The sequence below is a fragment of the Vanacampus margaritifer genome, chromosome 1 (genome assembly GCF_051991255.1).
Source record: "Vanacampus margaritifer isolate UIUO_Vmar chromosome 1, RoL_Vmar_1.0, whole genome shotgun sequence".
NCBI lineage: Eukaryota > Metazoa > Chordata > Actinopteri > Syngnathiformes > Syngnathidae > Vanacampus > Vanacampus margaritifer.
The window spans coordinates 12,342,825-12,359,919 of NC_135432.1; the positions used below are offsets into that span (position 1 = coordinate 12,342,825).

General features: G+C 42.3%; 1 protein-coding gene and 1 long non-coding RNA gene across 4 annotated transcripts in view; one reads left to right on the forward strand and one right to left on the reverse strand.

The window, feature by feature from the left end:
- The window catches only part of rarga (retinoic acid receptor gamma a), a 50,824-nt gene that overhangs the window by 2,111 nt on the left and 31,618 nt on the right, over nt 1-17,095 (forward strand). For 2 of the 3 annotated variants that reach the window (XM_077573051.1, XM_077573062.1), the window contains 2 exons: nt 5,279-5,349; nt 13,661-14,016. In XM_077573051.1, coding sequence (XP_077429177.1) covers nt 13,848-14,016 — 169 coding nt within the window. In that variant the 5' untranslated portion in view covers nt 5,279-5,349; nt 13,661-13,847. Of the gene's footprint in view, nt 1-1,417; nt 1,443-5,278; nt 5,350-13,660; nt 14,017-17,095 lie in introns of those variants that run through there. The other variant, XM_077573072.1, reaches the window with a different exon arrangement.
- Nucleotides 1-17,095, reverse strand: part of LOC144056341 (uncharacterized) — a 51,250-nt gene that overhangs the window by 958 nt on the left and 33,197 nt on the right. The gene's annotated exons all lie outside the window — the stretch shown is intronic.

Below are 17,095 nucleotides of genomic sequence, written 5' to 3' on the forward strand. Positions count from 1 at the left end.
ATACTGTATATACACATGCACAAATATACATACATACATACATACATACATACATATCGTCACTGTTTTGTGAAAAACACTTGTGTGCAATTTATTTATTTTTAAATATGTGCCCATTCAGTTTCATCCCAAAAACATAAAAATGGAAAACAAAAACAAAACACCCCCCCCCCCCACCCCCAACACACACAAATGGACATAAGTGTTTTTCGCATAGCAGTGACAATATGCATAATACTGATTAGGGCTGTCAATAGAATATCATTTTAATCGTGATTAATTGTATGATTCTGTCCATAGTTAACTCATGATTAATTGTAAATGAATTGCTCATTATATCTGTTCTAAATGTACAATAAAATATTATTTTCAAGTTTTACATACTCTTGTTAATTAACATGAAAGTGGACAAATATGGCTACCAAATACAAACGTGGTTCCATCTTTTGGTTAATTGACACAGTAATTTTATAGTAAGTAATTCATGAAGTTACAGTTAAAAGGAGTGTGATACGTTGAGTCATAGATTAGTGTTGAGGTAATTTTCTTCCACTGGGTGGCATTAGTGTTTCATGTTGGACATTGGTGACAGGAGCAGTACATTTTTCGTTTCAAATTCAGGGATATAGAACGTGAAGCAACTCGTGGACCCCAGGACATTTTGTTCATTATAAATCAAAATTAAGTCACCTGTCCTTACAAAATACATATATTTTTATCACTTTTATTTTTGCTAGATTGGGTTATGGTGACTCTTTTGCACAACATTGTATGTAAAATAAAGCATAAACAATTGTATTTAAACATTTAAAGCTTCTTGACATGATATTTCATGTTTCTTAATGTCATTTAAGGCCTTCATTTTATCGAATTCCATTTAATGCTTTTTTAAAATGCTTTTTAATGGAAACCCTGATAGAGGTGAGCCAAATGCGCTTTACGTCTCGCGGCACTACCAAAATTGACATGTCATCAATAACATTAACATGGGGAAACAGTGATCTCAATGCAGGCAGCTTGTTACTGATTAAAACCTGCCACCACAGGAACCCGTTCCATTCTTGCATCCTCGCCACACCACCAACGCCAATCGCATCAGCCCCCACTCTGTCCTATTTCGCACCTCTTTCTCTCGCGCTCACTGTACCGTCTGTCGTCTTTTTGTCAACCATTTTCCCCGTAAAACCAACTGACCTCACTTCCTCCCTTTCTTGCCTCCTCTGTCATCACTCTTTGCTCTTTCCTCTTCTGCCTTTGCTCCTTTTCCTCAGCCTGCAAGCCCCGGGGCCTCAGCTACATTGCTTCGGTGAATGCAAATATGTTGAATCTTAAGTGGAAACACACGACCGGCTCTTATGAATATTTCATACCTTCATAAACACATCCAGAGGAGCTGCAGCGCTTCGCGCCTAACAACGCCCGCGTTTGCCGGATGACTTCTTGTAAGGAATCGAGATCGTCGCAGTCGTGTTAGGTTTGATGTCAGGGCGGCGCGTTGTGATGTCACTGGTTGAAGTTAATGACACACGAATGGAGGGGGCAATAGGCCATGTTTCCAGTGGTGCCCAGAGAGCCAGATAGCACCCTGATCTGTCTTCATTATCCCCCATTCTCTAGCCTCCCAGACACAATGATCATAAATCTCTGCCTGAAGCACACTTCACTGACACTGAAACACAAACACTAGTAACCTCTGACCCTCTTGCTGCTACTGCCTGCGCACACTCATCCACGCTCCAGACACCAACGCACATTCAAGTGCATGCTGTAACACACACACACACAATTCCCTCCCTCTGTCGCAATTTAATAAGGGCCACGGCCCAGCCTGCACACTGACACCATCCTCATGCACTTGACTGCACATTCAGTCACTTGTGTATGCTTTCAGTCAGCTCGATGCTATCACACTGACTTGAAATTCACATCACTCGAACGACTGATACAGTTAGTCTTTAAAGGTCCCACGGAGGTATTTACCTTCTTGTTCCACGTTACGCAATTGCTGATTTAGCGCCGCTATATAAACAGTTAAGGGATTTCTTTTAGCTTCAGTGGCCTCATAAGCAACACATGAATCAAATGTAAACGAGATAAGGATCTGTGGAGGTGCTTTTTGCAGAGTGGTTAAGATGGGCGCTTCCTGAATATTAGCTTTCTGAAAAAAAAGAAAAGCAGCAGCGCGCCTCTGACTGCTTATTCAGTCATGTACGCACATTTTGTATGAGCATATCTAACTGTACATAAAAAAAGGATGAAAGAGCGAGCATACATTATTCCTTTACTGAGCCAGCACACTCAGATTTCAAACGCTTTATTGAAATTATTAAGGCTTATTTTTACAGAGTGACATTCTCAAAGTTTTAAATGATGTATGTCGTTCTCATTTGCGGGTTTTTTTTTTCTTGAAGGGGGAAAACAAGCACTTAAAAAGATTTTTTTTTTTGCCTAGCCCGATCTGGAAAGTTTTCATAGATCTGTGAGACTGTTATGTAGGGACAATATGACTGTGGGGCATCATATTCCATGAGGCTTTACAAGTCATGCATGCATAAACTTATTTTTTTAAAGCTCCGCACTTCACACTACTCACTATAATTAGAATAAGTTGTTTACATAACATTGGCAATTCAAGTACAGTACAGTATTGTAACTACGTACTCGTTTGCAATGGCTAAAATTTCCATCCTATTCATGCCAGTCTATTGGCAACCCTCTGAAGGTTCAGCTTTAACAGCTGACTTCTGTTTGTAGAGTTTAGAGATTCATATCAAGATGTCCTAATTTTGCTTAAATGTCAGATTTCAGGCACATTCTTCACAATAAAAGCCCCTCACGCTCCTCCCATATAGGGCTGGACTGGCCATCCGGCATGCAGGGCAGATGCCCGGTGGGCTGGCTTCTTTTGGGCGGATGCAGTGTTATTTTCCTGCATTTTACCCCAAAAGACTGGCCCACAATTTAGAGGAACCAGTCCGTTAATCCAGTTCGAATATAGATGACAAGCTGAAACATCATCCATCAATGGCAGAACTACATTGTTAGGCAGGAGCCGGGCAGGGCCGGTGGGCCCAAGTAAAAAATGCGAGTCTTAGGGGTTGCCTAAAGTGGACAAGCTGAGATTCACCACGTAGTCTTTATTTTCTACTCTTCTAAAAGCTGTGCTGATCTCAAATCCAAATCGATGTAACTACAGGGATGCCAAGACCCTCTTCCACTCCTACCTGTTGAAAATGTACTTGACAAACAGATTTGTCGGTGTCAGTAAATGCTGGGATTCCACTTGACAAATCTAAATAGCCATGACAGTGAGGGAGTTAAAAAACAATCCCATTTCTAATCAACCGCCAGCACTAGTGACCGTAAAGGCCCAAGGCAAGAGTCTGAAATCTGATTGGACGAAAAAGTCTAACATCCACTTCTACATAAATTTATTGGAAGCAGTGCAGCCAAGAGAAATGCTAAAAACGGAACAGAATAGCCTGCTGGGAATAAGTTAATATAAGTGTCAGCAGTCCACAGGTTAGCATTTGATGACTACACAACTAGTTGCGAGGTTACATAGTTGTTGCTGTTGCTGCATTACGTATAATAATGGAATTGAGGGGAATAGTATTCAGTTTCTTAACGTAAATGCAATACAAGCAAAGAAAACACACTCACAAACATTTTGCTCGTGAATGGTGGCTGAGTTCCCATCACTAGCTTGACAGTTGCAAGAAGAATACATTTTAAATAACATTCGCTTGCACTCTGGGGAAAAGTTGACCTGCGCTTAGTAAAAGTTCCTGTTGAGGTGCCAGCTAAGGTGTGTCCTCTCGTCTCCTCCTAGTTGTGAGGTGCTTCTCATAAGCAAAACAACTTGAGAAACATTACATTCAGAAAAGCCAAGCACACGCCCAGAACCACAAACACATAAACAGATCTGAAACATATGATCTCATATGGCTAAGAGGGGGCACGCTCAGGGGCACACCCAAACTTGTCACTGCTGAACTCTGCCATCATACACAACTTCCCCTTAAACTGTCGTGCCACCATTTTACTTGAGGCCATTCAGTTTCACAAAAGCCACCTTGAGCTATAAGACATTTTCAACTGCGCAATGTTTGGCAGGATGTGGACAGATGTTGTATATCCCCAAAAATGCTTTGAAAGACACATTCTGGATTTAATTTATCCTCAATAAGAGCAGAATGCTTTCAGTTTACTTCCCCATTAAGTTCCCAGAGTTTCTTTAGTATTGAGTCACATCTGCTCTGCTATGGTCTTGGTAGTAGTGGTTTGGGGAAACGGTAAATATTGCCACTATGAAAACAGGTAGGGCTGAAATTTGGCATAAGGTTTGATGAAGGTGAATCACTCGAGACAGGAGTGACTACTTCTTAAAGAGGAGCTCAACCAAAAACATTTTTTCACAAGAATATGTTCTATGCAGCCCCACTAGTCTAAACATAGCATTCTGTTTGTGGAATATGAATTAAACAGCAAAATCCACCCGTTTTTATCCATCTCATGGAGCGGCCATTTTGCCACTTGCTGTGGACTAAAAATGGCATCACGGTTGCTCAGGGCTCAGGTAACGACCAATCATGTCTCAGCTTGTGAAAGTCACATGACCAAGCTCAGAAAAACAGATGAACAGTGATTAGTCGTTACCTGAGACCTGAGAGTGGCAAAATGGCCGCCACCTGAGATGGATAAAAATGATTGGATTATGTTGCTTAAGGAAAAAAAATTTAACCTGGGTCAGATCAAAATTTAACAACATGGATAATCTGTGGTGCTCAAGATATTGTAGTATCTTCTTCAAGAGCTGCAAAATCACTGATTACGATGTCACATGACAACGCAGCTCTCCTTCCCTCGACATGCACAAATTGTTAGTAGGTAAACAACTTAGTAGCGGAGCAGATAAAGGAAAGAAAAAGTGCCCAGCCGAGAGACAAAGAAGAGAGAGAATTAAAAACAGAAACTTAAGCTCTATGGGCCCTTTTTTCCCCCTGCAGACATTTTGTGGCTTGTGAAAAAATGTGCTGTATATTTGAAGTGTCGGGACGACGTTATGAATCAGACAGTATAAACCCTATTTCCCAGCGAGTGAGAGTGAGTGTGAAGAGAGGAGTGAGAGATTGATTTGGGGAGGGAGAGAGAGAGAGAGAGAGAGAGAGAGAGAGAGGGAGGGGGAGAGAGCGAGTCTGGCTGCTGCCCTGCTGGTGCTGTCAGAAGGACTCTGATGAACGTGCACACATCTTGTCTCCGTTTTTTCCCCCTCCAGGCTAGCGCCGCGCATCGGACCCTTCCCTCAAGTCATTCATCTGTCCGCCTACCTTGTCCGCACCAGAATCAGTGAGTAGTTCACACGCAAAAAGTTTGAAAAGCCTGAAAACTTGTGCCCGTGTTTATTTTTATTTTCCCTCAGCCTGCCTTTGTTAGCAGCAAGAGGTTTTTTTTTTTTTTTTTTGCGGCGGTGGTTCTTTAATTGAAGACAGAGATACTTTCGCACTTGCCTCAATCAAACTGGATCTCCATGAGCAAACGCGAAAATATCCTCATACACATTTCTTTCATTAGGATTCATGGACGAGACAGCATATTGATATGAAAATGTACTTGAGGACGTGAGTGTGCCTGCATGTTCCTCCACGCACACATGTGCTTATTAGTGGCTGTTACCCAGCGCCTGTGGAGCTCTTTATTATTAGCATATGTGCGTGTGTTAGTGTGTACACGCCTGCATGTGTTTGATGTCTATTCACTAGAGGAGTCACCGGTCCTTGACCTTTTTTATTATAACGAACATGCTGGAAACTTGGAAAAGACCAGTTTTGTTTTCCACATTTTAGTAGCACGGGCTCCTTTTGACTTGTGTGCGTGCGGCTCTGCTCTTAGTCGACTTGGAGGTTCATTCATTGTCAGGGAATCGCACCTCCCGATTCTCGGGCGTACTGCCTCAGTTAACAGGTTCCACTTGCTACCGCCGTGCGTATCAGAGAGATCCCGGCGCCTGTTGTCACGGCATGTTTTTACTTGTTTCGCATGTCCGTGTAGCTTCAGCGCAGTGGCGGCTCGCGAGCGCCGCACCTGCCATCTGCAGTTTTATCTCCCCCCGGTGGACCTGACGTAAGTGTGAGGGATAGTAAAAAAAGAGAGGAAAAGTAACAGCATGGCTAAGTGAAGACGCGTGCGGAAGCGTGCCAGTTGGACTCGGAGGAGGAGACCTCTGGCGTGGAAGGAGAAGTAAGGTCATCAATGAAGCGTTGTCCAGGTTAAAATCACATTTTTGTTGATTGTAGATTTGTACAGAAATTAGTTTTATTTATTCATCTGTGCAACTCAGCTAGCAGCTCACATTATAATACCGGCTGCCATTCTTGACCTTTGTTGATACCTGTTGTTTTTCGCCATTATAACCCAATGGATGGGTAGTTTACACAGGTGTGTGTGTTTTTTTTTTTTTTTGAGGGGATGTGCAGGGACGTTATCTTTCCGCCACAGCACTATAATTAACAAGGAAACAATTTGAAAGTCATCCCCTATAGTTATTTTTACAGGTGTCTTTGTGCCTATTTGCATGCTCAGATAGGCTGAGCGTTTATTAAGACGTCTGCTAGCGCTTTGTTGTGTGTTTTGCATGTGTTTGTTTGGGCCCGCTTTGTGTTGCTGTGGTTCCTGGGGCTACAATCAGACATGGAAGTCGTCTTCATGCAGAGGAAGACTTGTTTTCTCTCTGAGCTGAGGAATACAAACACCACCATACTCTCTTGCTCTCTCCCCTAAATGAAAAAGGAGAGGCTGTTTGTTTTTTTCTTGAGTGATTTTCTGCCGCTCTGGTTGTATTTATGTCTGAAAATTGGATTCCATCATCTGTCTTTTCCTGTTGTGGTGTGTGCGTGTTCTTGTTTTGCTGGACCCAAAGTTGGAGAGTGTGCCTTAGTACGCCAGAGTTCTCTACCACATCATGGAAAGAGAAAATTGTGAGGATGACTTCATCTTTTAAGAAAGTGTTTTATGTCTCGCTGAGTTCAAACTCTTTCCATAATCTTCTCTCCGCTGTGCAACTCAACTTAGCCCTTTTAGTGCCACTATGCAAAAGAAGCAATTAGGGGTGCAACTAAGGATTATTTTAATAATCGACTTTTCTGTTGATTATTTTGTGGACTAATCAATGAATCAGGCAAAAAAACAACACCACACACACATATATTTTAATTATTAAAATCAGGGCTTGATTTTATTTTGAGAGTGCAGAAAATGAAAAATGAATTACTAGTTTGGGCTGTAACATGTCATATCATTGTTTTCCAAAGTAAAAACGTGTTTGCAAAAGTATTTATTTTTTTTATTTTCTGAGGATTTGGACTATTTTAAATTAAACAAGATCTATAAATGATGAATCGATTATCAAAATAAGTAATTTGATAATTGATTACTAGTTGTCGTCTAGTCGCTAGTCTGATCTAAAAGCAATGTATGTGCAACGTATACAACATATTGTTAATTGATCATTTTAGTTAGGGATGGGCGGAGTATCACTACCAAGCATCAGTATTAGGACGTTACTTGGTCTTATGTAATTTTAAGGAAAAATGCTATTTTGATACATCTAGGTCTTTCTTTAAAATTATCTTTCATTGTTTTTTTTGGGGGGGTTAAGTTGATGTATCAAAAGTCTCGATACTTGGTATCGGTATCAGTGACTACCCAAGAGTTGATTATACGTATTGGTATCGATCTGAAAAAAAGTGGTATCGAACATCCCTAATTTCGACGGTTTTAAATGTATCTGTCGTAGGTTGGTTTCCTGTGTAAATTATTACTATAATTAAATCCCATTCGCACTCCTGGGGAACAAGCTGTTCTTTAAACGTCAAATAATTACACCCAAGTGCTACTTTGCATTGTTGCGTGTAAGCAAATATGTGTTTGTGTGATGCCAAGAGCAGGCAGATGTCAAACAAGTTTGAGGTGATGGAATGCAGGTGTGTTTGGACACACCAAGTCGTCTGTCACTGAGTGTCTGTCTCAGAGCCATTAGCCACACACTTGTTGAAAGACGCCAAACTGTCAGCTCAGCATTGAGCAGTAATGTGTTTCGGGTACGCTTTCCACAGACAAAATGTCGCCTGCAACAACATCACTTCTAAGTTGTTATTTTGCACCTGATTCAAAGAATTGTTTTACTGATGTAGTATTTTGACCTTACCTGTGACCCAGACCTTAAAACATAACCTTGTGTGTTTCCAGTCACTTCCTTTACAAAGTTATGGAGCATAAATCATTGTGATGTTGACAATTAGATGACTGTGCCTGGAAGACATGCTTAGCTTACTGTTGAAAAATGAGCATGAGTGGGCAAGTCCGAGGTTTAAAAAAACATTTAAGAATCTGCCAAGGTTTTCCTGCCAGGATACAAGGTACTTTTCATTTATCTGGAGGCTGTGAAGTCAACTGTTCCACTAAAGGTTTTGACACACATTTTTATCTGAAAGAAAAAAATAAATAGCCCTCTTAAAATTGCACATTGTAGACTTTTATAGAGTTCAGGATACTCAAAGAAAACCTGTGAAGTCTGTCAAGCTTGCTGGCAGACAAATGAAAACCAATAAGTATCCTCAACTCCGTCATGGCAGGAAGGAGAAGGTCACAAAAAAATTCAGTGTCAAATTTCCAGTGGGAAGAAAAAGTAAATGTACACTCCTTCCAAAGTTGCAAATAATTACTATACAGTAATGCTTTTCTGAGTGTGGATTATGAATTATCTCATACTACAAACATACAGATTTATGTGTATATACCCTAGTGCTGACAGGTTTTTCCCAATTGTGGGCTGGGTATAAGAATCACTTGATTGATCGTTGATAATTCTGCGTAAAACCGTGGAATTAAATTGAAGCTTCAACCAGAAGAGGTGATTCAGTCTCAACTAGTTTGTGGTCTGACGAAGAATATGACATCAGCAGCGACATCCACGCAGACCTCCGTTATTGCACAACTCCTCTGCTCAGTACACCACTGGCATCAAACCGAGAGAGGTTTTTCTATTCCATTCAAACAGTTCATGTACTGCTTATGGAGTCCAGATGACTTTGGGCAAGAGGTTGGGCTACAACCCGGACAGTCACATTCATTCACACTTCATTCAATTCTGACAATTTTCGAGTTTTTGACCTTCCATCCCATTACAAAAAAATATTTTTTAATTCATCAAGGAAATTCAGTCAACACTAAGGCTACAACAACTATTATTTCCATTTTGAGTAAGAATTTAGTGTACAGGGGTTGGAGTCTGTCTTTGTTAAGAATAAAACCAGTAAGATCGCTGCAGCTCATTTATAGGCTCTGATCTATGGACATGCAACAGACACAATTTCTTCTCCTCAAATTCTTTAAAAGTTATTAAACACTTTGTACTGCACATTGCCGCCCCCTGCAGGAGTGGAGGAAAAAATATTGACTACGACATCTTTACAACAGAACTTACTGTGGCTTTTATTAAAGGGGAAGTTGACCCCTAAATTTTCTTAATAATAATATGTTCTATTGAATTGAGCTGCAAAATCCACCCATTTTTATTCATCCCAGGGAGCGGCCATTTTACCACTTGCTATTGACTGAAAATGACATCTCATGGCTCAGGTAACTAATCACAGCTCTGCTTGGGAATGTCACATGAGCAAACTCAGAAAACGGGTGAGCCGTGATTGGTCGATACCTGAGCCTGAGCAACTGTGATGTCATTTCCAGCCAACAGCAAGTGGCAAAATGGCTGCCACCAGGTGGATAAAAACAAGTGGATGATGATGTATAATTCATATTCCACAAACACAATATTAAGCAGACTGTTTACACTAATGAGGCAGCACAGAACATAAAGTATTATTGTAAAGATTTTTTTTTCACTTCACTATCTTATTGTTTGACAATAGCAGAGATCAGTGCTCTTTTCACTTTTATTATTTTGCAATTCTTTGTTGTTTTTTTGGTCACAACCAAAACGCATCAGAACACTGAGTCTCATTCTGTCAAAACATGCCTCGTCTTGTTGAGCCATCTTCAAACTACTAACTTGATTCATTTGCTACACGCAGCGTCTTGATAAACTCTGTGGATAATCTATAAAGTGTAATCAGCATGTCTGCTGCAGCACACCGGCGCGCAATGTGAGGTCGGACACTCTGCTTCAGTGCGCCTGTCCCGGTCGGGATGGTCGGGAAAGTCCCCGCTGTAGCCTAGAACCCTCCCATAGCCCGGCCCTGGTGGTCCTCCTCGCCCGCCTGCTGCCTCCTGTGTGCCCCCCCCCAGGCTCAGGGGAAGTGGGGAGGGCCTCTATGCCCATTTGGCCCTGGCTAACAGGGGATGAGGTCACTCCAAATTCCCCCCCAATCCCCTTATAGACCCAGACCCAGTGGCGAAGCGAGCCTACCACAGGACCCTGTAATAAAACACACATGACTCTTTAAAAAGTTTCTGGACTGATGTGGCTCATTAAAAAACACTGGCGCCATCTTTTTTTGTTTTTATTAATTCATTATTGTGTTTAGGGAGGAGAGTAAGCCTGCTGTGTTCTATTTTAAAAGGCTGCCTCTCCGCTCCTTCCCTCTTTCTTTATTAGGCCCTTTCCATCTGTGGGTAATTGTGCTAAGTTTGCATTCTCTGAGTAGCTTCAGTAGCTTAGCGCTCCTTTGTATTCATGGCGGCAATACTGGATGAATAGATGGATCAATACACTCTTGTTTACTCCTGTGAGAATACAAAAGCCTCTATCCTACTCTCTTCTCTCAGAACTGGCAGATTTTGCTTTCTTTGAAGAGTGCATGAGGCAGTTACCCAAAATGGGCCAAACACATCATGCACACTTTTGATTTTCCGTCCCGCACTATACGTCCTCTCTCTTTAGGCCCGCCACGAAGTCGTCTGCCATCTTTTTGTTTGTTTGCTAATGACTGGACCCACTGACCTACGGGGACCCAGTACAAGCTGTTCTGTTGTACTGATGGATGGAGATGGCAGTGTGGATTGGCCATAGGACCATGATTATGAAGAGGGACTTGAGGCTACAAAAGCAAATAAAAAAAAAAATGAAAAGAAAGATGGAAGTATGGCTATGTTGGCAGGATGGGGGTTGGTGCCTATCGACGGCTGCTCCTTCCTGAAACGTGGTCACCCGAGCCTGCCTGGGCCCTCAATGCACATGTGGAACAGTTTACTGTAATGGAACTCTAAATTAGTGGTGGTTTGAAGCTGCCTGCAGCAGTAGGGTGTAATTAACTGGCTCTGTTGAAAGAAAGAGAGCAACGGGATCGAGCCAGAGCTCTGGAAAAGATGCAAGGGTGAGAGATGTGTGTGTGTGTGTTTTAACACATGTATTTTTTTCTTTCCAAGTGCGTGATTGCATGTGTATGTACTATGTATTTCAGACTTTGCGGTATACATATAAGCGTCTTGGAAAGCTCCCTGCCTGTTTTCTCATCAGGGCATGGCGCCGCCTCACAGTGCCCCCCAGTGCCCAGACTTTGCCACTGTTCATCTGTTATATTTTGATAGGGTTGCAGCTATGGAATATTTATACGGATAGTCTACTGAAAATTCTATGGAATAATGGGGTCTTCGGATCAAAATTAAAAAGATATATTTTTGTTTGGTTAAACAAGAATTATAAAAACACATTTCCCCTTAACAAAGAATGACCAACTGGTTGTCATACAATAAACGTTGTTGTTGTTTTTAAACTTAAATTTAAGCTGTGCTTAGCAGCACACTATTTTCCTCTCTGGAAACATAGTGAGATTTTAGACACATCTCTCCCCATAGATTTTGGTCATGAGACAATGACATCACAACCACAGTAGCGATTTTGCCGGCCAAAAGAGCATATTTGAGCAAGCCTGGTTTGTTAAAAAGTCATCAGTATGAACGGCAACTCCGTCAGGCTGTCATTTATGTCTATTAAACTGCCTTTGAAAAGTATTCCGATGGCTTGATGGGACACTTGAGCGCTGCTAGCCGCTAAATGCTGTAGCTGCCACTGAACGTGTACAGTACAATGTCAGCGTAATTAACTTTTTTTTTGTGCCCGTAATTGGCAATTGAACATGATTTCAGGACGAAGTTATGCTGTTGATGTCGGTAGCAATAGTTTGTGACGGCAATACAAACGCTGCAAACACTGAAAGATGAGCCAAGTCAGCCAAAGAGAGACAGTAGTGAATGACTTATGTTATGTTATATTTGATTGGCCGGCCTGTTTTCGAATGGTGCCGAATGTCTATGGATGCCTGTCCAGACCCACTTTCTCTTTCAAGAAAGTGGGTGTGGCTTGCCAGGCTACGATATACTAACACTAGTAGTAGGAGCGGCGTGGCTCAGGGAGTAGATTGGCTGTCTCCCAACCTGAAGTTGTGGGTTTGTTCCTCAACCCTTGAGTGACTTTATTATTATTATAAATAAACTAGTACAATTTAGTCAAAATCTCTCCTTGCAAATTTTACTTTGAATTTCTGAGTGAAAAATCTTTAATAATTTTTTTTCATGGGATGGCATGGCAAATTCTCTCGTACACACAAAAATGTTGTTTGAATATTAAATATAATATCTGAATTATTATACTCTCTTCCAAGTGTGAATTTTACTCTGTTTAGAGTAGGACCAAAAATATTGTTTTTAGATTAAAATTTACTCTACAAATTTTACTGCGGCAGTACCAAATTCTTTGGCCCTGCCGCTTTTCAAAGCCACATTTGTAAAAACAAGCTCATCACACCACCCACTCATAAAGTCACACTCAGGGAGCGGTCTGCAAAAACATGAAAAAGAAAATGGGGAGGCTTTTCTCTGGCGTTTTACCCTCCTGTATTAACAATCAACAGCAGTGCATGACTGCTTCCTTGTCCGTGCCTACTGTGCGGCGTCAAAGTGACGAGTGGGCTGCGGGGGATTTGAGCCAAAATGACTTTGTGGGGTGAGAGCCTTACTTCAACACAAGCTTGTTGGAAGTGACAGCAGCAGTTAGCAATCAGTGGATCTCATTTTCTCTCTCCCGCCACCCCCATGGACCCCGTGTCTGGGCCTCTGGTCTAGGGGGGAAGCGTCAGAGGGAGAGGGAGGCAGGCTGCTGTGCTAGGCTGGCAGCAGGAACAGAGGAGCTCTTTATAGCAGAGTTCTGGTGATTTAAATCATATGGCATAGCCTGGAATCAGTGCACAAGTCTGGAAGCTCTTCAATACTGAAGGAACAAGAGTGCTCTCTTTTTCTACCCCACCCCCCCTCCTCCCTCCCCCTGCTTTTCTGTTACAACTTTTTCCAACCGTCTCTTATCTTATTTTCCCCTCACCCAGTCCCAATTTTTCTGGATTTTCCTCTGGCTTACTCTTCTTCTCACACATCTTTTTCTCTTTTGCTTGCCTTTCTTCCTTCTTTCTTTTTCCTCTTACCTGTTCATATTTTGCACATCCTTCTTGCATTATAACTGTGGATAAACTTTTCGACGTCCCACAGCGAGGATGGCTCAAGGGTCTCGGAGTTGACGCGAGGTTAAACATGTTTGTGGTCCCAGCAGAAACCACTTATGTATAATGTTCATGCCAATCAAATGGATTTATCCTTGTGTTTTATGCGGTGAAATGAGAAATAACAAGTCTGTCTTTCTTTTCTTCCCCAGAAACTGGATGTTTCCACTCAAGAGGAGTTTGTTGTTCCCCCACTAAACAAGAACCCTACGTCCTTACTCATCCATTCTCCCACATCCTGAGAGCCTTCGGGAGGACACAAAACTTTAGCGGGGATTTCCAGGGGTGACTGGTGAGCGCGTTCCCATCCGCCAGTGGGCCTGCTGGTGCGTCGTCGCCATGGCTACCAACAGGGAACAGCAGGTGGGCCACATGACAGGCTTCCCACCTGCTGTCTACCCCTTCGCCTTCAACTCCATGAGAAGCCACTCTCCCTTTGACCTGCTGGCCAACAGTAGCCTTTTCGGGAGATTTGGTGCCGACCTGCCCAAAGAGATGGCTGCACTCTGTAAGTCCTTCGCATTAGTGAACATGTTTGACTTGTTCTTCCCCTCATGTGTCATTTTCCATTCCAGCCCTGACTACATACAGTATATGGCCCACACTCATTTAGCAATTTAGACATCCACTGCAAAGTGGAAAATATGGTTACTTAAAATGGACTTCATTACATGTAATTTTGTAGACACGGAAAACTGGACGATCAGCTTGTGATATAGGACACGCAGTGTAAAAAATATCCCACAGCGAAACCATAAGGAAAAAATCCACTTTAATCAACACAGTGGTTACGCAGCCCCTTATAGAGGTTTGTATATGGTGCGGTTATGTGCGCAAGCTCTGCATCTGTATGTGTGCAAGCTTGTAGGGCTTTTAGGGCAGTCAAGCCACAAGTCTGCAATTAGAGACAAAACAACATTCTTCCAGTGTGAGGAGATGAGTGCCCCGAGCACCAACAAATATTCAAGAATATGCAACAAATGTTGAAAGAGGAGCCTCTGACTAATCTAGCTGCTTTTTTAAAGATTAGCATAAGGGAAATTAAAATTAGAACCATTCGCTTTTGTTGGGAGGCTGTCATTCTCAAGTTCCGAATGCATGCTTCTGGGTTGTACTTTCAATCGTGTCCACAGGAGGCACTGCTGTCCTCTGGAGTGTCAGGATGGGCTGATGATGATGTATGGGAGATCCAGCACAAAGAGGAGATTGTTGGCAATCAAGAGTGTTTTTATGTCATGGAAGAGAGTAGATCACTCCCCGCCGAAATGCTGAAGTCATGGTAGTTATTTCAAATCAAGTCTGAGGACTATGACACATCTGCTGCAATACTTGCAGTTTGGGATTGTGTTTCGAGAAAAGGACATCAGAGAAGCAGCGTATAGTTTTGTGTAGAGGTAAAGGTGAGCACAAGAGATTTAAAATCTTATCCTTGTGCAGACTGAAAGAGGTGGCAGGTGTTGGTGGAGTGGAGGTGCTATAATGGGTGTGGGTGGCAACAGCTGAGTACCCCCCGCCAAGCCAAACCAACCCTGCTTGTGTGTGCATACCGCCCCCCCTTAACCACAGCATGCCTGAGCAACTCTCCAGTCTTTCAGCCGTCAATCACTACCTTGCCCCCCCCCACACACACTTTGTAGACGCTGCCCACCTAATCCTCTAGGTATTTTCACATAACGAGAGAGAGAGAGAGAGAGAGAGAGAGAGAGAGAGAGAGAGAGAGAGAGAGAGAGAGAGAGAGAGAGAGAGAGAGAGAGAGAGAGAGAGAGAGAGAGAGAGAGAGAGAGAGAGAGAGAGAGAGAGAGAGAGAGAGAGAGAGAGAGAGCGAGCACCTGGGGGTGATGTCCCAGTGTGGTGGAATCCAAGAGCACACACCCTGCTAGGAAAACATACACATAAGCAGATGCATACACATGAGCAGAGACACTCTTCCTTCCCACTCTCTCCCCTGGACTCACACAGCACGTCTTTCATCCAAAAACTAAAGCTGCCCCCCCCTTGATGCAGAATGAAATCCCAGTGCACTGACAGATGGAGTCTTTTTGGTGTTTCAATAGTGGCATCAAACAAAAAACAAGTATCAAAGCACAAGCAAGAACACGCGCCGGAGGTTCATACGTGAAGGCTTGTGCTCACACATCCATGCCGCGTGGAGGGACTGTCGCTCACAAGGGTAAAGGGGGCAAAGACTGAGCCCTCGAGCCGAGCTTCAACAAAGCCAGGGTTAAAGTTTAAGTCAGGCTCATTGTGACAATTAGCTTCTGTACAGGCAGAGATGTATACATGTCTTGGCTGATGAACTAGTGTAGTAATTTTGTACTATTTATTACATCTTAAAGTGATTTGTGGTCTGCTTGTAGCTATTATTCTTATTATTATTTTTTTTAAATCGTGCTTATTTTCATTCACTATACTGCTTATGTCAGTTTGGGTTGCAGGTGAACTGGAGCCTATCCCAGCTGAGAGCAGCCTGGGCTAGTTGGCAACCAATTGCAGGGCAAATGTAGACAAACAAACATTCTCAATGACTATGTTTACATGCAGTCAACAACCCTTTCAAAACCCCATTATTGCCAGTATTCGAGTACTGAATGGCCATGTAAACGTGCAAAAACTATATGCTAACTAACTAACTAGCTAATATGCTCTTATTCGGGTTTTCCAAATCCCCAAGAAGACCCTTGGGCTATCCCTTTTCTAACCCAAATACTTGTATAATACACAAATCATGCCTTTTGTGTTCTGTGCAGGCTCTATTTGCAAGGAATTTTTTGGCTACAGTACAGGAACTAGTATGCGAGGCGGCCATCTTACGTTGCCACTCGCTAAACGAGCCTAACATAGATACATTGATTTCTCCGTGACATTTTCATGTCATTTACTGTCCCTATGGAGAAAATGCCACAATGTGTATATATACACACATATTTGTAAGTATATAAGTCCATGCGTCTGGCACGCAACCCACCGGAAATACACAAGCAGAGGTAAACAGACATGGAGAAACTCAGACGCAAGCACAGCAGCACACTTTTGGAGCGAGGAGGAAACCCACTTTATTATTTTGGTGAGTGTCAAGAATATATTCACCATAAAAAGTTAAAAACAACGTTGTCCGTATGTCACGGTTTAGATCGGGGTATGTGTTGTATACGGGAGTAATTCTATCGGCCTACGTATGTAAACGTTTTATCCCAAATGTTTCCGAAATTAGCATTTTGACACTTACCCCGAATATTGACTGCATGTAAATGTAGTCACTCACATTCACACTTGAAGACAATTTTGAGTTTTCAATAAACCTAGCATGCATGTTTTTGGATTGAGTGAGGAATTTTGAGTATCCAGAGAAAAGCCACACAAGCAAGGGAACATGCAAACTCCACACAGAACGATGGTCGAAGAGATTCGAACATCAAACCTCAGAACTGTGTGGCAATTGTGTTCACCATTCAATCACCGTGCAGTTTTTAATCATCATCATTATTATTATTGTTAACCGGGATGTGTCGCAACAATAAATAGATTATAATTACTGTTCTAGAGCACAACAAGTGAGTGTTATGGAATGAAAAATAATTCATGACCTT